General features: G+C 43.6%; 1 protein-coding gene across 1 annotated transcript in view; it reads right to left on the bottom strand.

Moving 5' to 3' along the window:
* chtf18 (CTF18, chromosome transmission fidelity factor 18 homolog (S. cerevisiae)) overlaps positions 1-21356 on the bottom strand; it is a 108690-nt gene that overhangs the window by 47851 nt on the left and 39483 nt on the right. The window contains exons 13-17 of the mRNA XM_078239795.1: positions 17695-17793; positions 11951-12081; positions 11660-11825; positions 11111-11335; positions 9305-9454 (exon numbers count right to left, since the gene is read on the bottom strand). Coding sequence (XP_078095921.1) covers positions 9305-9454; positions 11111-11335; positions 11660-11825; positions 11951-12081; positions 17695-17793 — 771 coding nt within the window. The remainder of the gene's footprint in view (positions 1-9304; positions 9455-11110; positions 11336-11659; positions 11826-11950; positions 12082-17694; positions 17794-21356) is intronic.

Below are 21356 nucleotides of genomic sequence, written 5' to 3'. Positions count from 1 at the left end.
TCTGTCGCCAGCTTTGGTGTAGCAATGTTTTTAAAAAATCCTTCTTGGTGGTCTGCAGCACGGATTGACAACTTTTCTATGTTTTAAAAAATTTCTCCCGGAGTCTGCCAGCATGGTCCCAACCTCCTCGTTGCCAGTTTTCTTTGTAGTGTTTTAAGGGATAGGCTTGCAAAGCCCAAAGGTAGAAAGAAACAAGAGCTTAATTGGAAAGGTATTTACTCTACAGGCTGTTAGGGTAGATTGTCCATTTGCCTGAAAAACCAATGAAATCATCAGGATGTCACGTGATTAGTGCCTTAAAGTGCCCTTGTTCCAACTAGGAACAACATGAATACACAAGTATAGTGCCTTAAATGCTTTTTATTTTGGGCAGAAACTGTTTTGGTTACTCACAAAGAACCCATGAACATATAGAGTGGTCTTATTCAGAAAAAACCATGGGTGCTTCAGTTTAGTCCCAAACGTGATTTCAACTGTCAACTATGTTCTGTCAGCAGTGCCATCCTTCAGATGAAATGTTAAACTGAGGCTTCACTGTCCTTGTAGTACGACGCAATTTCAGATTCCAGGGCATTACTTCAAAGAAGAGCTGGTGGAATTCTTCCCGATGCCTCAGTCAGCATTTATACCTCATACAACCTCACGAAGAACAGACTAGTCATTGTCTGTTGTGGGAGCTGAGTGTGAAAATTAGCTGCCACATTTCCTACAATAGTAGTGGCTGCACTTCGATTGGGTCTTAGAGCTGTGGGATGTCCTGAAGTCGTGAAAGGCACATATAAATTCAAGTTCTTGTTTTCCAAACTATATTTTTTATAAGCTTACGTTGATTCTGAGCGTAGAAGAAATCAAATTAATTGCTTAGTTTTGTGAAATGGCACTTGCGAAATTCTAGGGCATTTCACCCCATGCAGTTGCAATTTGTGGAGGGGAGTTTGGTACATACTCGACTTTGAGAAACTCAACAAGGACCAGTACAAAAAATATTTTGAGAAGGTCTGATTAAAAATGATATATGATTCTCATGTTGAAGAAAGGAATCTTGGATTTTCTCCAGAGAGTGGCCGTCATAAAAATACAAAGACAAGACATCCCCCATCTCAATTAGAATGGAGATACTGAAGACATTTGGTGTTAGTCATTTATCACATTCACCGTTATTTCAATTGGAATAAACAATTTAAGATACTGGTCACTGGATATGAACAAATTAGCTTTAAAAACAGGCAGAGGAAGAGGTGGGGGAGAGTAGAGGAGCGAGGAAGAAGGAAAACATACAAATAAGGCAAGTGAAACAGGCCGGCACAGGGAAAAAGGTGAACAACACCAAATGTAAGGGATAAAAAAATGGAAGAGTACGAGACCCACACGTTAAGATATTTTAAAGGGGAAAACATACACTGAATAAAAGTTTTTCTATTTGTTCTCGGAACCTCAATTAAATATAGGTCAACATAAATCGATTTTAGAAACTGTGCGAGTTAGGAATTCAGTGCTGTGTGAATCTTACTTGAGGCCAGCTCCATCCATTTTAGTTTGATTTAAATGGGTTTGTTTCTTGAATTCAATGCTGCAGTTTCTCGCCACCTCCGTAACTCAATTTTGAAGTGGTCTGGAATACTCCCAGACAACCTAGTGGATACTTTCTGGGCAATTCGAGAGAGCCTATGTTCCCCTCCCCCAGAACATCACAACCAACCACCCGCAACCCTCCCCCCCCATCCCCCAACCTGCCACTTGGCTACGTTTGAGGTGTTCCTGTCACAAATAGGTTGTCCATAGTGGGCAGAAGCTGGCCGTGAGCTCCAGTAACAAGGGGACCAAGAGGTGAGTCAATGACATCCTGGCTGGAATTCTGCCTAAAACATTCTGAGTGTCGAATTTGCGTGAAAACTGGAGTAATTCACGCTGGTTTTTTCAGTGTGGGTCCAGAGAAGAATCTCCCACACACTGTGCACTGCAGAGGTCACTACTGTGTATATCATTAAAAACCAGTGGGTGGGGCCTATCTCCGCTGGAGAGGCCGGCAGCATAGCGCTGAGTGAGCCATATCGCATGCGCCGATCTGTCAGTGTTGAGATAGGTGCATGCGCAGTAGCCCCGCACTGCCGGCCTCCAGGACCTCCCACCCCCCCCCCCAGGCCCCACCCCCTTGGCACTGCCCCATACCCAATGGGCAGTGTCAAGGTGTCCCCTGGGCATTGGCATTTTGCACCTTGGGCAGTGCCAGGTTTATTCTGATAAATCCTGTGGTAATGAGCATATATTTACTTCCACAGTAGAGAAAACATCAGTAATGTGCACTGTACACTGCAGGCAGTTACCTCTGGGAATTTGAGATTTACTAATGACATGATGCAGAGAACCATTAACACAAATTCAACGACGGCAGCAGGCATGAATTCTCAGTGGAATCTTTATTGACTGGGTACAACGCCCTACTCGCCTGACAGCTAAGATTTAGAGTGTCATCGAGTTATACAGTACAGAAGGGGCCCTTCGGCCCATCGAGTCCGCACCAACAAAACTACAGTAAATCTGCACTAATCCCATTTTCCAGCACTTGGCCCCTGGCCTGGAATGTTATGACATTTCAAGTACTCATTCATATACTTTCAAATCCCCTCTAAACTTCCTGCCCCTCACCGTAACATTACACCCTCGCACTATTTACCCTTCTATCCAGCCTCTCCGCAGTTGAAGTGCTCCAGTCCAAGCAAATATCCTGGTGAATCTCCTCTGCACCCTCTCAAATATAATCACATCCTTCCTATAGTGAGGTGACCAGAACTGCACACAGTTGTGGCCAAACCAAAGTTTTACAACACTAGAACCATAGAAAATTACAGCTCAGAAACAGGCCTTTTGGCCCTTCTTGTCTGTGCCGAACCATTTTTTGCCTAGTCCCACTGACCTGCACTTGGACCATATCCCTCCACACCCCTCTCATCCATGAACCCGTCCAAGTTTTTCTTAAATGTTAAAAGTGTTAAAAGCATTTACCGCTTTATCCGGTAGCTCATTCCACACTCCCACCACTCTCTGCGTGAAGAAGCCCCCCCTAATATTCCCTTTAAACTTTTCTCCTTTCACCCTTAACCCATGCCCTCTGGTTTTTTTCTCCCCTACCCTCAGTGGAAAAAGCCTGCTTGCATTCACTCTATCTATACCCATCAAAATCTTGTACTCCTCTATCAAATCTCCCCTCATTCTTCTACGCTCCAGAGAATAAAGTCCCAATCTATTCAATCTCTCTCTGTAACTCAGCTTCTCAAGTCCCGGCAACATCCTTGTGAACCTTCTCTGCACCCTTTCAACCTTATTTACATCCTTCCTGTAACTAGGTGACCAAAACTGTACACAATACTCCAAATTCGGCCTCACCAATGCCTTATATAACCTTACCATAACACTCCAACTTTTATACTCGATACTCCGATTTATAAAGGCCAATGTACCAAAGGCACTCTTTACGACCCTATCCACCTGTGACGTCACTTTTAGGGAATTCTGTACCTGTATTCCCAGATCCCTCTGTTCAACTGCACTCTTCAGAGTCCTACCATTTACCCTGTACGTTCTACTTTGGTTTGTCCTTCCAATGTGCAATATCTCACACTTGTCTGCGTTAAATTCCATTTGCCATTTTTCAGCCCATTTTTCTAGTTGGTCCAAATCCCTCTGCAAGCTTTGAAAACCTTCCTCACTATCCACTACACCTCCAATCTTTGTATCATCAGCAAACTTGCTGATCCAATTTACCACATTATCATCCAGATCATTGATATAGATGACAAACAACAATGGACCCAACACCGATCCCTGCGGCACACCACTCGTCACAGGCCTCCACTCAGAGAAGCAATCCTCCACAACCACTCTCTGGCTTCTTCCACTGAGCCAGTGTCTAATCCAATTTACTACCTCCCCATGTATACCTAGCGACTGAACCTTCCTAACTAACCTCCTTGCTCTTGTAATCTATGCCATGACTGATAAAGGCAAGTGTGCCGCATGCCTTCTTAACTATATTAACTTGCCGTGCCATCTTCAGGGATCTGTGGTCAAGAACCCCTGGATCCCTCTGCTCCTCTGAGCTTCCTAGTGTCCTGCTGCTCTGTCCTCCTTGTCTTGTTACTCCTTCCAAAGTGCATCACCTCACACTTTTCAGGATTAAATTCCATCCGCCACTTACCTGCCCATCTGACCAACCTGATTATGTGCTCCTGTAACCCAAGACCTCACTATTAACTACCCTGCCAATCTTCGTGTCATCTGTAGATTATCACACCTCCCCACAACCCCCCCCCCCCCGCCGAAATTCTCACCAAATTATCACAAATAATAAGGGACCTCGCACTGATCCCTGTGGTATGCGACTGGACACTGGCCTCCAGTGACACAAACAGCCTTCTACCACCACCCTCTATCACTAAGCCAGTTTTGGATCCAACTTGCCAAGTTACACTCGACCCCATATACATTTACCATCTTCGTCAGTCTCCCATGTGGGACTTTGTCAAAAGCTTTGCTGAAATCGATGTAAACTACATTAACAGCATTACCCTCATCTACATACCTGGTCACCTTCTTGAAAAGTTCAATAAAGTTCAATAGGTGTGACCTCTCTCTGACAAAGCCATGCTGACTATCCCTAATCAAACCTTGCCTCTCCAAGTGGAGATTAATTCTCTCCTTCAGAATTTTCTCCAATAGTTTCCCTACCACTGACGTGAGACTCACTGGTCTACATTCCCTGGTTTATCTCTACCATCCTTCTTGAAAAATGGAACCATATTAGCGGTCGTCCAATCCTCTAGCACATCCCCTGTGGCCAGAGATAAATTAAAAATTGGGTCAGAGCTCCTGCAATTTCCCCTTTTGCCTTCCGAAGCAGCCTGGGATACAACTCATCTGGACCTGGGGATTTGTCCATTTTTAAGTCCACCAAAACCTCCAATAGCTCCTCATTCCCTATGTCAAACTGTTCAAGAGCCTCACAGTCCCTCTCCTTGAATTCTGCACCCACACCCTCCTTCTCCCGACTGAACTCAGATGTGACGTATTTGTTTAACACCCTACCAATGTTCTCCAGCTTCATGCACATAGTGCCCCCTTGGTCCCTGGTCATCCTCTTCCCCATAATATACTTATTGAATATCTTGAGACTCTTGCCAATGCTTTTTCATGCCCTTTTGCTCTTCTAACTACTTTCTTCAGTTCCACCCTGCACTTTCTATACTCCACTAAGGCCTCTGTTGATTTGCTCCCTTCATACCTACTAAAACCCTCTGTCTTCCTTCTTATTGAGTCCTGAATATTCCTAGACATCAGGGTTCTCTGGGCTTGTTGCTCCTACATTTCACCCTAAGGGAACATGTTGGGTCCGTACTCTCTCCATTTCCTTCATGACTTCACCACTGCTCTGGTGTAGATTTTCCCACAAGAAGCTGTTCCCAGTCTGTTTTGGCCAAATCCTGTTTTATTGTAATAAAATCTGCCTTCCCCTAATTCAAAACCGCTTTTTGCAGACTATCTTTTTCCTTTTTCATAACAAGCTCAAATCGTACAGTATCGTGGCCGCTATCACTAAAATGCTCCCCCACAGCCATCTTGAATACCTGTCCAGTTTTTACCCCAGAATTAGATCCAGCTCTGCACCGTCCCTTGTTGGATCTTCTACATCTTGACATTAAAAGCTCTTCTGAATACATTTCAAGAAATCTGCCCCTTCCGAACCCCTTACACTATGACTATCCCAATTGGGGAAGTTGAAATCCCGTAATATTATTACGCTATTATTATTATTTTCACACAGCTCAGTGAATTATCTACGTATCTGCTCCTCTATTGCCTGCTGTTTGGCAACCTATAATACAGTCCCAGCAATGTGACTGCCCGCTTTTTATTCCTAAGCTCTACCTCAATTGAAGACCTTTCGAAGATATTGACCCTCCTCACTGCAGTAACTGACTCCTTAATAACATGGGGTGGCACGGTAGCACAGTGGTTAGCACTGCTGCTTCACAGCTCCAGGGACTTGGGTTCGATTCCCGGCTTGGGTCACTGTCTGTGTGGAGTTTGCACATTCTCCTCGTGTCTGCATGGGTTTCCTCCGGGTGCTCCGGTTTCCTCCCACAGTCCAAAGATGTGCGGGTTAGGTTGATTGGCCATGCTAAAATTGCACCTTAGTGTCCTGAGATGTGTAGGTTAGAGGGATTAGTAGGTAAAATATGCAGGGATATGGCGGTAGGGCCTGGGTGGGATTTGTGGTCGGTGCAGACTCGATGGGCCAAATGGCCTCTTTCTGTACTGTAGGGTTTCTATGACATCACCTCCTCTTTTAGACCCTCTCCTAAAGATCCTATACTCTAGCATGTTGAGTTGCCAGTTCTGCCCCCCTCTCAGCCATGTGAGTGTGTTGAAGGTGCTGGGCAAGTTAAAGTTCTTTATTTCTTCTTGCCCTCACTGAAAATTTACAAGGAAACTCATGCACAATGGCCCTTCCGGAATTAGGAGCAGCTCATTTGTGTATTCCTTAATCCATGGTTACCACCACAATTTCTGCAACAATGGGTTCTTATCATCTGCTGCATTTACATACTTAGTTCTGCCCTGTTGCCTGCTCCATACCCAATGTTAAACCACAGGAAAATAAGGATGTTGTCAGAATCCCTTCTGCAATGAGGGCGGAAATCTCGGAGATTAACCTTGGTTTTTGGGCCAGAACTTAAATGACTCAAGAGTGCAGTGAGACTTTACTGAACGAATGTATTATTGAAACACCCAACCCAAATGATACTGGCCCAGCAGATAAATGGCCTATATTGTGCAGGTCACCCCAGTTAATGCCAAATGTCTCATGCTCCTTGTGTTGCTGTCTGTCTAGTTTTGGAACGGGTAGTCCTATAGACAGCAAAAGTCCACACTTTTGTCAATGTCTTACTACATGCGGACATTAGTTACTAAGACTCCCAACAATTTTTAGTCAACGGCCAAGCAACTATCAGAGCTGAAGTCATGTTTCTGTGGGCGGTTTTCAGTTCAGTTCTGGATTTTACACCAAATTCCAGCCCAGAAACAAGAGCATTTTACCCACCTCCACACAAACCTTTGCCCGCTAGATTCATCCAGCCTTTTTAACATGTGATTCTGTTCCTTCCGTCCTGACGTACCTAAATAAAGGCAAAATACTGCAGAGGCTGGAATCTGAAACAAAAACAGAAAATGCTGGAAAATCTCAATAGGTCTGATAGCATCTATGGAGGGAGACCAGAGCCAAGGGGTCATCCTGACTCGAAACGCTGGCTCTATTCTCTCTCCACAGATGCTGTCGGACCTGCTGAGATTTTCCAACATTTTCTGCTTTGGTTCATGTTCTTAAGTTTGCTTTCCCTTAAATACACCTGCTGTATTCACCTCTACCACTCCATGTGCTAGCAAATTCCACATTCTAACCGCTTTCTTGGATAAATATATTTCTCTCGAATTCCTTACTGGATTTATTGGTGACTTTATGACCACTAACCTCCGCAAAGTGGAAACATTCTCTCTATATCGAGCCTATAAAAAACCCCTCATAATTTTAAAGACCTCTACTAGGTCACCCTCAATCTTCAAATTTGCAGTGACCGAATTCAGTCTACATGATAAAGTGGTGCTCACTGACATCCAAAAGATGAGCCATGATGTCTGTGTATACATAAACACACAATATATAAATGTGTGGGTGTCACTGGCTCGGCCGGCATTTATTACCCATCCCTAAATGCCTTCGAGAGGGGCAAGAAATGCTGGTCTAGCCAATAACATCCAAATCCCGTGACGGAATTAAAAAATATGAAACTGTCCGAAATCATGAGTGAAATAAATGTCTGATGTGATCTTGGTACTGGCTGCTCCAGATCTATTACTTTTTAAAACTTAAAAGCTAAATACCCACATTACAACCAAGATTAGTTTCAATAGGAAAGATTTAACAACGTTAGAAAATAAGACAATTAACAGTTAGTGGAGTACTATTGGCTTGTTAGAGACCACCACCAAATTTCAATGGAAACTCTTCCAGCAAGTGGGCGAATGGTTAAGGAGTGTTGCTGCTTCAGTAAGTACATGGGGTGTGAAGATTAGAGCTCACGCTGACACTTCACCAGTCTGAATCGTAGAACCATACAACTCAGGAGATCAAGTAACCTGTTTCGCCTGTGACATTTCTTTGAAAGAGCTATCCAATGTGTCTCATCCCACTGCTGCTCCTTCCCCATAGGTCTGCAAATCATACAAACTAGGAACAGGAGATCACTCAGCCCCTCGAGCCTGCTCCGCCATTCAACAAGATCATGGTCGATTGGATTGTAACCTCAACCCCACATCTTCCTGCCTACCCCGAATAACCTTTCACCCCCTTGATAGCTCTGCTTTAAAAGTACTCAAAGACTTTGCTTCCTCTACCTTTTGAGGAAGTGTTCCAGAGACTTCCAACCCTCAAAAGAAAAAATTCTCCTCATCTCGGTTTTAAATGAGTGATCCCTTATTTTTAAACAGTGACCCCTAGTTCCAGATTCTCCAACAAGAGGAAACATCCTCTCCAAATCCATCCTGTCACTACTCCTCAGGATAGAGCCATAGAGGTTTACAGCATGAAAACAGGCCCTTCGGCCCAACTTGTCCATGCCGCCCTTTTTTTTAAAAAAAACTCCTAAGCTAATCCCAATTGCCCGCATTTGGCCCATATCCCTCTATACACATCTTACCCATGTAACTGTCTAAATGCTTTTTAAAAGACAAAATGTTTTTGTCTTTTAAAAAGGTCTTAAAGGTTTTGATCAAATCACCTCTCGCTCTTCTAAACATTAGTGGATACAACATAACCTCTCCAACCTTTCCTCATAAGCCAACCTGTCCAATCCTGGGATGAGTCTAGTAAACGTTATCAGAACTGTTTCTAAAGCATTTATATTCTTTTTTAGATAAGGAGGCCAAAATTGTACAGTGCTCCAGATGTGGTCTCACCAGTATCCTGCACCACTGAAGCATAGCCTCCTACTTTTATAATCAATTCATCTCACAATAAATGATAACTTTCTATTAGCTTTCCTAATTACTTGCTGTATTTTTATTCTAGCTATTTGTGATTTTGCACTAAGACACCCAAATCCCTCTAGACCTCAAGAGCTCTGCAATCTTTCACCATTTAGATAATAAACTTTTTTCTTATTCCTCCTTTTCAAGTGTCTATATGAAAGTTAAGGTCCTGCCACACTCAAGGGATGCATGAAAGCCCGCATCAGGCCTGGTGACTCACCGGTCGCAGTTTCGGAGAGAGGATGTCAAGCAAAAGGCAGAGGATCTCTGATATAAGCGCTTGTAGAGTTATTCGGCTGCGGATCACTGGGCTGATTTCACCCACCATGGATATCACCAAGTTGCGCACATGGGCAATCTTAGTCTGTGCCTGTTCAAGCGGAAATAAAATGGATTAAAAAATAAAACTTTCCCACAGAAAAGGATGAACAGAGATTGCTGCCATTTTTCAAATGGTCTGTGGCTGAAGCAAGAGGCACTTAATGGAGAAAGGAACTGTACAGAAATTACTACAAAAGTTAGACAAGCCATCCAATCCATTAAGCAAAGCTTTATTTCTGGAGAACCAGACCAAAACACTCCATATTTTCAAGATATATTTTACAGCAGAGAAATGCACTCTCTAAAACATATGTCACCCACCAATAAAGGAGAGCGAGTAAGTTTTCACCTCACTTGCAGTTCTCCTCATTAGTTTGTGAAACATGCTCTCATACCATGAATGTCCTCCATTGAAATAACATTTGTTCAGTGTAAGTTATTCCCTCTTTGCCAAGAAATGTTTGAACAAGGAAGTCTATAGAACAGCTTCCAACACTTAGCTCAAAGAATCCATGGGGCAAGTCCCAGCGAGGCTGTCGGTCAGGTAACAATGGCTTCCTCGTTAACCCAACCAACCTCTGGCCCATTTGTTTGCTCTCCCCCGGGAAATATTTCTGCACAGAGAAGAGAAACTCCGACTAGCAGCCGCGAGGCTCTACTTTGTTATATTGTTCGGTGGCTAATAATGAGTTTGATTTGGAACCTTTGACCTCTGGCAGCTAGGAAGGACAAAGTGAACTATTTCTTTTGAAGAGAAGGTAACATTCAAGGAAAAAAAACATTTCCAGAGAATAACCAGTTTTTCAGTGTATGAATTTACATTTTTGGATTTTGTAAGTGTTTTTCTGGTCTCTCTCTCTCTCTTTCCTCCATTGGTCCTGCCTTATATTTGACTTAACAGAGAACAATGGGAGCAATTGTATCAGGAGACTAATTTGACTCTGGTGATTGCTGGGAGGCTGATGAAAACTGTACATTCCTGTTTTATTTCCCCATTTTCTTGAACGATAATGCTTCCTCCTGGGTTATGTCCCCACAAAGGCAGTTGCCTTCTAGAATCAACCTTCACATATAGGTTTGGGCAGCTAGTTTTGGCAGACTACATGGTACCTCAACAAGTGCAATCTTACTTACCCTCACTCGACACCTGCAACAGGGGTCACTGGGCAGTGACTAAGAATGGGAATGCAGAATGATTCCTAACCCCTCCTGAGCTCATCGAGAAGAACTACAGTAGTCCTGGACTGCAACCAGCTCCCTCATCATAAACCAAGAACTGGATATGCGACTCTCCCAAAGTGAACAGCTTTCCTTGGGAATGTATTCATCCTAGTTGGATATCTGGAAAGATTAACTTGGCTTTAGCAGTAAAACAAGTCTAAAAATGTAGACCTTTAGATAAAACACTGACTACTAAGCATCCCATTGAACCTCCTGATTGCCAATCTGATTTTTTAGCCTGGGTTTATGAAGTCTCAGTACAAGTTGAATTTGCTACTTCAGAGGGTTGTGTGGATGCTCTATCATTGAATATTTAAGGTAAGATGGATAACGCTTGGTCTCTCGGGGAATCAAGGGAAATAGTTGGTAGACAGGAAAGTGGAGTTGAAGCATAAGTTCGGATGTGGTCACACTGAATGGAGTAGCCTTGCTGGGCATGTGGTCTACTCCATTCCTTTTCTCTCTGTACACAAGGGTTTCTTACCTCATAGTGGCTGTTTGGATAAGAAATCCTTGGAACGTTGGATGCTGCAAAGAGCATGTGAAAGGTGACCGGAAGGAAGGGCAGATACCGCATCAGCTGGAAGTTCTGCACACTCATCACTCTCTCGTTCAGGATGTCTGTGAACTCCAACCACTCCAGGGCCAGGCAGACTCCGCTGAAAGTGGGATCCTTGAACTTCATAAGCAAGAAATTGTCGAACAAGCCCTGCAGTATGGGTCAAAGATGGATTGTTACAGGATTAGAAAACATTTCTGACCAATTCTGACAAACAATAAGTTACCAGCCAAGGTTTCATTGTCCAAACCATTCCCCCCCCCCACACCTCTTAAGAGCTGAAATAGTCAGCTTCACTAGAATGAAGGGAGGTTGATGCACCAAGGCACTGCAGGGCTGTGGCCATACATGCATGCATAAAATACACACACACACGCACATTTGGAGACAGAGGTTACACTGACACAAGAGTCTCCATGGATAATTTGCACTCAGTTTTTAAAAAAAGCTATAAATCTATGAACAGTTATTCACCTGGGTGATTTTCTCATAATCTCCTGTTGAGGTGGCGAGGTGAAGAATATGATTAAATCTCTGTGCTGCTGCACTGAGTGGGGTCTTCGTAATGGTAATCAGAGAGTCCTGGTCATCAGTGACCTGTAATTCGTCTGGCAAGCTGCAGTCCTGGCCAATCCGCTTTCTAAAAACGGAAAATTAAGAGTACATTCATCTCCATCTATTGCTCCAACTGCTGTAGCAGGTTTAGTGGCAACAATCAGTAACAACATCGCAAATGGTGCTCTGTGGCAGATGCTTCTTTGTTACCTTTGAACCTTTGGAAGTTGAAAGATCTCTTGCCAGACGGAGAACAGGCTTTTGTTCTGGTCCTTGAGGCCTACCTTTGTGGTCAGAACCATCCTCATACTCAGTTCCTTCTTCCCTCTTCCGTGGAGGAACTAAAAATGGAAATCAGCAATTCAAGCATTGACAGCATGCAACAGAGAGAGGTTTCAATAAAGCCGAGAACATCAATAAATATAGAGTGCACAAAGATTTACTGTCCAGGTGTTAAGAAGAACTTGTATTTCTGTAGTGCCTTCACCTCTGGGCATTCCAGTCAATTCAGTTTTTAGTCACTATTCCATCACTGGAAATGGTTCAGCAAAATTATGCGCAGCAAGATCCCCCTAACAATGGCGCAATTGAGGAGGCCAAGGAACCTTGCCGATGTTTGTCACTGATCCAACATACCAAAAAAATCTACATTGCACCATTATCTTGTGGCTGTATGTAGTTGTTACTTTCTGAAAATGTCTACTGTGTTTGACTGCACTGTGTGAAATGCTTTGCAATATTTCAGCGTGACAAAGCACTGTACAAACAGCGTGACAAAGCACTGTACAAATGCATGAGATCAGTGGAAGGAATTGCAACAACTAAGCAGCCTTTCTTGGTCACAGTAGAGTGGTGTGAGCAGGTTCGTGCACCCCATTACAGTACGGGCAGCAAATCAGACTACAGTGTAGATTCACCAGCACACTGCGGCACAGTGGTTAGCACTGCTGCCTCACAGTGCCAGGGACCGGGGTTCAATTCCAGCCTTGGGTCACTGTCTGTATGGAGTTTGCACATTTCTTCCCGTGTTTGCGTGTGTTTCCTCCAGGTGCTCTGGTTTTCACTCAGTCCAAAGAAGTGCAGGTTAGGTGGATTGGCCAGGTTAAAATTGGCCAAAGGTAGGGGAGTCTAAAACTAGAGTGCATAGGTTTAAGATGAGAAGTGAGCGATACAAAAGTGTCCAGAGGGGCAATTTTTTCACACAGAGGGTGGTGAGTGTCTGGAACGAGCTGTCAGGAGGTAGTAGTAGAGGCGGGTACAATTTTGTCTTTTAAAAAGCATTTAGACAGTTACATGGGTACGATGGGTATAGAGGGATATGGGCCAAATGCAGGCAATTGGGATTAGCTTAGGGGCTTTAAAAAAAAAGGGCGGCATGGACAAGTTGGACTGAAGGGCCTGTTTCCATGCTGTAAACCTCTCTGACTCTGATTCGAAATGCACAGGGTTACAGAGATAGAGGGGAGGGGAGGGCTTGGCTGCGATGCTCCTTTGGAGAATTGGTGTAGACTCGATGGGCCAAATGGCCTCTTCTAGCACTGTTGGATTATGGTGCGAATATCAGGAATGGAAAACCATGGCTATGAGGGGAGACTTCAGATAGTGGAACTAAGTTCAACGAAGCAGAGAACATGAGATGATTTAACATTGGTGAGGCAGTCAACAATTTAAAATTGTTACAAAGTGTAAGGAGAGAGGTTAGGAGAAATTTCTCTAGGCAGAGGTTTGCTGGAACAGAGGAAGATAAAAGATGACAATGGGACATTGGGATTAACTCTGGATTGCACAGCAAAGGGAAGCACTGATACACCAGGCCCACAGTCCTCTTTCTGTGCAACGGGCTGCAATGATTGAGTTAAACCAATGACGGAAGTTAACTTAAGCAAACACTTAACTTCACAACGTACTGCTTTATCAATACAGTGACCGAAATTAATTTCAGCTTTCGGTGGCGCTATTATAGACAAGGTCAGGAATTTTAAAGCCACACTGCTTTTGTTTTGTATACAGCTGATCGGAGCACCAGCTGTAAACTCCCGCCCAGACGGGAAGGAAAGAACTGCTCCATACCCAATTGTTTCTGAGAGCAAAATGTTGACGCAATTTAAAAAGCAGCACAAATCTAGGAAATCTCCCTTCACAGATTGCCTCGGGTACTCATTAACCTACATTGCCCTCGAGCCTGGCAGCGCCTCGATTTTAAAATGATCATTCCAATTTCAAATCCCTCACTGGCCCTCAGCTCTCCAGGCCTCACATATCTGTGCTCCTCCAATTCTGGTCTCTTGCACACTTGCTGATTTTCATTGCTGCCACATTATTGGGCATGTCTGGGCTGGCCAGCAAACTCCTACATGAAAAGCTTTTTCAAAATTAAAAAAAAAATCTACAATTATTGGGAGCTGCAGGATGAAAATTCAGCACTTTTAAACCAAATACTTGGCAAATTACCAAGTGTCTCTGGCAGAATGCACATATTGCATATATCAAACACGTTGAATTTAGGCATCAGTGTCAAGAGAAACAAAAATTAAAATAGAACCAACGCTGAATTCTAATTTTTTTGATTTAAGTTAAAATTTTGCCAGTTAAATCATCTTTAAAACCAACTAACTTAAGATGCATAGAATTAAGACTTTTTTTTAGCTTATTAGTGATTAAAAATATAACTTGTAATAGCACATTCAGAATAATTCACCATCTCAGTTATATTCATTTAAAAAAAATCTTGCTTTCCATCTTTTTTCTCCCACCACCGGCCCCCCTCCCCCACCCCAGTAGGGGCCATCTGTTACATGTCTAATGTTGTCCTTTGACACCCTGCTCTGTTCCATCATTTACACCTTCTGATCTTGTAATATGCCGCTATCAGCACCCTTCTTTGCCATGATCTTCACCATTTACCTTCCTTGCCCTTTTGTCCATGACATTTTTTGTCAATCTCTCCTTAGCCTCCACCTAAGCACTGGTTCTCTATCCAGCCCCCACAGACTCCCATCACATCCCCCTCCCTCACCACAACAGTATAAACCCCATCGTATCCTCTATTGTCTCCAGCTCCAGCAAGGAGTCATCCAGACTCGAATCATTCGCTCTGTTCTCTCTCCACAGGTGCTGTCAGACCTGCCGATATTTCACAGCATTTTCTGTCGTTGTTGTTATAAACAATAATGACTGCAACCATAAAACCTGGTCCTTGAATCAAAGGCATTATCGATAACCATACTGTAGCGATACCAGTCAAACAGGTTTATTTAGTGTATAATGCTGTTTTTTTGTTAAAAATAATGACTCGAAACCAACCGTAAGGTGCAGCACGACCTTTTATCTCCATAATAAAGACATGCTTTTTACTTTCTTTACTTAATTTGTTATGGCTTTTTTCACATTGTGATCCAACTGAAAAAGATGGTGAGTTGCAATTGATGTGTTAAAGAGCTGCATAGGGCCCCGGAGCCTCGGGCTACAGGCCCCTGGTTTAGGTCCGACGGTTTGGAATCCTTTCCTCTCTGAACACTCTCTCCTCCTTTAAGATGCTCCGTAAAAATCTACCTCTTTGGCCAAGTTTCTGGCCGCCTGTCCCTAATTAAGTGGTTTAATGTTAAGTTCTTGTCCGAGGACATGCCTGCTTAGTATCTTGGAACAGTTTACCATATTAAACATGCTATATAAACATTGTTTCCATTAACATCACAACAGCCCGACAACTCGACAGCTACAGATTGAAGAGAAACCAAGCTAAAATGATTTGGGGTGGGTCAGCGAGGGGCTCGGAATTCAGTCACAGAGAGCCAGATTCCTACAGCCAGACTCGACTGAAAGGTATTGGAAATTTCTCCCCTTTCCCGGTCTGACTCTCAATTTATAGATTGTTCATTTATGGAATCACAATCTTTCCGCAAAGTGCCTGGCATCGGTCTCTCGATGTTCAAAAGTAGGATTTATGCTCAGCACTTATCACCTGCCCTTTTAATTATTAATTTGATGTGCAAAGATCAATGGAAAGTGCTTCCTCTCTCTGCTTAAAAGCTTCCAACACTGCAAAGGTCCTGAAGGAGGACAACCAAATGGTGAAAAGTCCCATAGTCTTTGCTAATTGTGCAAATGGCATCATTTGGGAAGGAGGAAAACATCCGATCCTAAATGGCGGGGTGGGGGGGGGGGGGAAGAGAGGGGAGAGAGAGAGAGAGAGAGAAGGAGGAGAGTGAAAGAGAGAGAGAGAGAAGAGAGAGGAGGAGGGAGAGAAAGAAAGATAGGCAGTGCAGAGATCTAGTTCCAGCAATCGTTCAAAAGCAGGGGTTTAAGAAAAGAACAGGATTAATTTCAGAAACTCTAAATGGTATAAATCGGAAGAACAGCACATGCTGGTATTCTTGTGAAATCAAATTGAACAAAATTACTTCCTTTGCTGATGCTATCTGATAACCAAATCATTCAGCTGACAGCTCAGATTGTATAGAACCGCGCATAGAAAGAATTAGCATAACCCAAATGAAAAAGGGTAATTTTTTTATTTTCCACCTTCCTCCAATAACTCGTGGGACCTCTGAAACAGGCAATGATTAATTTTTAACAATGGGTGCTGCAGACAGAAAGAAACACGGCAATACAGCCCCAGCCTGTGCAAATTACAGCAGGGGATCTTATTCTGCGGCTCTGCAACTCCAGGGATAAAATCTTCTAAAATTCCCATTCTACCAGCAGGGTCAACAAAAAAAAAAGAGACTGATCACTACCGATGTCAGTGGTGCCCCATTTACTGCTAAGAATGAGAACTTGAAATAGGCCATATATTTCCTTTTTTAACCTATTTCAAAAAGGAGGAATTTAATTCAGTGCACTGATGTGGGCTGGGCTGATGTGTTGTCGTTGCTGCTACTGAGTAGGAGAGACCCCAAATCATTTACAAGATGCACTGCAGCAACTCACCATTGCTCCTTCAACAGCACCTTCGAAACTTGCAACCTCTACCACATAGGAGGACAAGGGCAACAGATACATGGGAACACCATTGTATATGGTGACCCATCTAATCTTTTTGGTTTGCGGATTTTTACTACGTGCCAGTTTTTAAACAGGACAGAAGGTATTCTTAAAAAAGTTACATCGTGTTCCAGCATATCCATAGAATTGTTAAAAGATGGGAAGAGGGCCGTAGAAACAAAAAGGTTATAAATCCTGCCTTGTGCTACAGATGGCCTTCCACGGGGGCCTTTCAAAATGTCCTCCAGAACATAAGACAGTGATGGTCAGTGGAGTAGCCAATTCAGCTTGCTCCTCTGACATTTGATACTCTTAAATACATGCATCAGGAAGATATGCACATGCATATGCACACATTCCCATGCTCTTGTACACAGATACGCACACTCACTATATGAAGAAACAATAGAGTCTGGACTGACTTCTTATGCTCCCAAATCAGGGATAAGGAGCCCAATTTTTTCTGCTTGCCAATGTTAGCAAAAACATTGGAGCATAAAATTGAGAAAATATGTTCTGCAATAAGACTGATTTAATTCCCCACTGGCATTGGTGAACAGAGGCAAATGTATTCTATTCGGGAAAATAACAATTCTCAGAAACCAATCCAAGAAAGTAAAAGCTACCAACATATTAATTAGTAGCATAGCAACATTTAACAGGAATACATTGCCTCAACAACCCAACCAAGCAACAATTGATCGAGGCAAAAGACTTTCCAGCAGTATGATCCGAATGCGCAATAAAAAGTCAGTCCCTTGCTTACCTGTAAAGTTACCTATTCGGGAAAATAACAATTCTCAGAAACCAATCCAAGAAAGTAAAAGCTACCAACATATTAATTAGTAGCATAGCAACATTTAACAGGAATACATTGCCTCAACAACCCAACCAAGCAACAATTGATCGAGGCAAAAGACTTTCCAGCAGTATGATCCGAATGCGCAATAAAAAGTCAGTCCCTTGCTTACCTGTAAAGTGTTCATACACGAGCGGATGTCATTCTCTGCTTTCTCACACAGACTCAGAAGAATTCCCATGTCTGCCTTCATCCCTGTTCTATTGGTGATCTGAGTGAGTTTGGAGGATGGGGGACGGAGGGTGGGGGGGGGGGGGGGGGGGGGGTGTTAAAGGACAGAAATGCAGTTATCCTTCAATAAAGCTAAGCCTTCACCAACAAATTCAAAATCTCAGCTGCACACAGAGATAAAATCAGTAACCATTACCATCTAACTCCATTTCCATTGGAGCCAAACAAAATAAAAATCAGGAGATGGGGGGGAGGAAAGGTCTACATCTACCCAAGGTAGACTGGGAAGGTGTTAATTCAAATAAAATAACATTTAAGTGCCAAAATTCAAGGCCAAAGCTCCAACAGATTGTACCAGTGGACATCATACATTACTGTAGCATGCGTGCCGGAGAGCGCACGTAGGTGAGCATGCATGCGCGTTCAAAGGAGAGCATGTGCATGTGTGAGCATGATACAATGTGTACAGGAAAGATAAGAAAAGGGGGAGTGTCGGCAGTATTATTGAGAGCATTGCAGTGCTGGAGAAAGAGGATATCAAGAGAGGTCAAGGATCCAATCTATTTTTCTAGAGTCAAGGAACAAAAAAAGTGCAATTACATTATTTGGTTCAGTCGACAGGCCACCAACTAATGGGAAGGATGTAGAGGAACAAATCTGCATTGAAACTACAGAGCAATGCAAAGATTGTAGAGTAGCTCTAATGGGGGACTTTAATTATCCAAATATAGACTGGGATAGTACTAGTGTAAAGAGCAGAAAGGGGCAAGAGTTCCTAGCGTGGGTTCAGGAGAAGTTTCTACAGCAGTATGTTTCCAGTCCAATGATGTACTACATCTTGGAAATGAGGTGAGCCAAATGGATCAAGTGTCAGTAGCGAACATTTAGGAGACAGTGATCATTGTATAATAAGATTTAGGCAGACTATAGAAAAAGACAAAGAATAATCCAGAGTAAGAATAATTAACTGGGGGAAGGCTAACTTCATTCGGATAAGAATGGATCTGGGCTGAATTAATCGAAGTCAAAGTTTGGCAGGAAGAACAGTAGCTAGATCAACAGGCAGATCAACGGGCTACCTTCAAAGAAGAGATGATTCGGGACAGAGTCATGGTATATTCGCTCAAAAGGTAAAAGTGAGGCAAACAAATCCAGAGCTCCTTGGATGACAAAAAATATAGAAATTAAGATGAGGAAAAACTGTACTTACATTACATCCTTGTTCAAAATAAGGTGTAAAGATTAGCCCAGCTAATCTACAGGCCTGTCAGTTTGACTTTGGTGGTGGGAAACTTCCAGAAACTAAATTAATAATCACACGGACAAAGGCAGGCTAATTGTAGAAAGCAGGTCTGGATTCCATAAGAGAAAGTAGCGTTCAACTAACTTGGAGAGGTAACAGAATGTTGATGAGGGTAATACTGTTGGTGGTTAATGCATGTTTTTTGGGCTGGAGGAGAGTTTGTAGTGGAGTTCTCAGTGGTCCTTGCTCTTCCTGATGTATATTAATGACACAGACCTTGGTGTACAGCGCGTAATTTAAGTTTGGAATCAGATGTAGGCCAGACCAGGTAAGGATGGCAGATTTCCTTCCCTGAAGGGCATTAGTGAACCAGATGGTTTTTAACGATCATGGTTTCATCGTCATCTTTAGACTTTTAATTCCAAATTTTTATTGAATTCTAATTTCGCCACCTGCTGTGGTGGAATTTGAACCTGGCCCTCCAGAGCATTATCCTGGGTCTCTGGATTACGAGTCCAATAACAATATGATGTCACTGCTATTCCTCACAAGACACGTTCCAGGGATGAGGAATTTCAGTTACAACAATAGGTTGGAGAAGTTGGGACTGTTGACCTTTGAGAAAAGAAGGCTGAGAAGAGATTTGATAGAGATACTCAACATCATGAGGGGTCTGGACAGTTTAAACAGGGATGAACTCTCCCTACTTGTGAAAGGGTCAAGAGTGAGGGGACAGAAATTACAAGCAACTGGCGAAAGGAGCAAAAGCGATAGTTAACAAAATCCTTTGCAGTGAGTGGTTAGGGTTAGGAATGCACTGCCGGAGTTTGGTGGAAACAACTTCAATCAAAACATTCAAAATGGGAATCAGACCTTTACAAAAGAACAAAGAACAATACAGCACAGGAACAGGCCCTTCGGCCCTCCAAGCCCGCGCCGCTCCCCGGTCCAGGATTGAATCCTGAATCCAGGATCCCCGCCCAATTTTCCAGCCTATCTACATACCAATATCCTATCCACCGAGCTGTCCCTCACAGCTACGATGCTTTGTTCATCACAACCTATTAACTCACCCCCACCCCCCCATTCCAGACCATGTGATCTCCAGGGAGAGGCGAAAACCCAGAGTGAAAACCCCAGGGCCAATATGGGGAAAAAAAATCTGGGAAATTCCTCTCCGACCCCCTGAGGCGATCGAAACGAGTCCAGGAGATCACACTGGCCCTGATCGGAAAATGCTTCCCAACCCTAGTCATTTCCACTTCCACGAACACCATATGAATTCCCTGCCCCCGAGACAGGTTCCCAACTATCCGCAGTCTCGCTCTGTACTGGCACCAGCAAGATGATCATAGAATGAAGCCTTGAAACGAGAAACAAGGAACAATTAGCCCGCGCCGCTCCCTGGTCCAAACTAGACCACTCTTTTGTATCCCTCCATTCCCACTCCGTTCATATAGCTGTCTAGATAAGTCTTAAACGTTCCCAGTGTGTCCGCCTCCACCACCTTGCCCGGCAACACATTCCAGGCCCCCACGACCCTCTGTGTAAAATATGTCCTTCTGATATCTGTGTTAAACCTCCCCCCCTTCACCTTGAACCTATGACCCCTCGTGAACGTCACCACCGACCCGGGGAAAAGCTTCCCACCGTTCACCCTATCTATGCCTTTCATAATTTTATACACCTCTATTAAGTCTCCCCTCATCCTCCGTCTTTCCAAGGAGAACAACCCCAGTTTCCCCAATCTCTCCTCATAACCAAGCCCCTCCATACCAGGCAACATCCTGGTAAACCTCCTCTGTACTCTCTCCAAAGCCTCCACGTCCTTCTGGTAGTGTGGCGACCAGAACTGCACGCAGTATTCCAAATGCGGCCGAACCAACGTTCTATACATCTGCAACATCAGACCCCAACTCTTATACTCTATGCCCCGTCCTATAAAGGCAAGCATGCCATATGCCTTCTTCACCACCTTCTCCACCTGTGACGTCACCTTCAAAGATCTGTGGACTTGCACACCCAGGTCCCTCTGCGTCTCTACACCCTTTATGGTTCTTCCATTTATCGTGTAGCTCCTCCCTACATTATTCCCACCAAAATGCATCACTTCGCATTTATCAGGATTGAACTCCATCTGCCATTTCCTTGCCCAAATTTCCAGCCTATCTATATCCTTCTGTAGCCTCTGACAATGTTCCTCACTATCTGCAAGTCCTGCCAGTTTTGTGTCGTCCGCAAACTTACTGATCACCCCAGTTACTCCTTCTTCCAGATCATTTATATAAATCACAAACAGCAGAGGTCCCAATACAGAGCCCTGCGGTACACCACTAGTCACAGGCCTCCAGCCGGAAAAA

Source organism: Mustelus asterias, chromosome 23 (genome assembly GCF_964213995.1).
Source record: "Mustelus asterias chromosome 23, sMusAst1.hap1.1, whole genome shotgun sequence".
NCBI classification, from domain to species: domain Eukaryota; kingdom Metazoa; phylum Chordata; class Chondrichthyes; order Carcharhiniformes; family Triakidae; genus Mustelus; species Mustelus asterias.
This window is presented reverse-complemented; position numbering and strand designations above follow the sequence as displayed.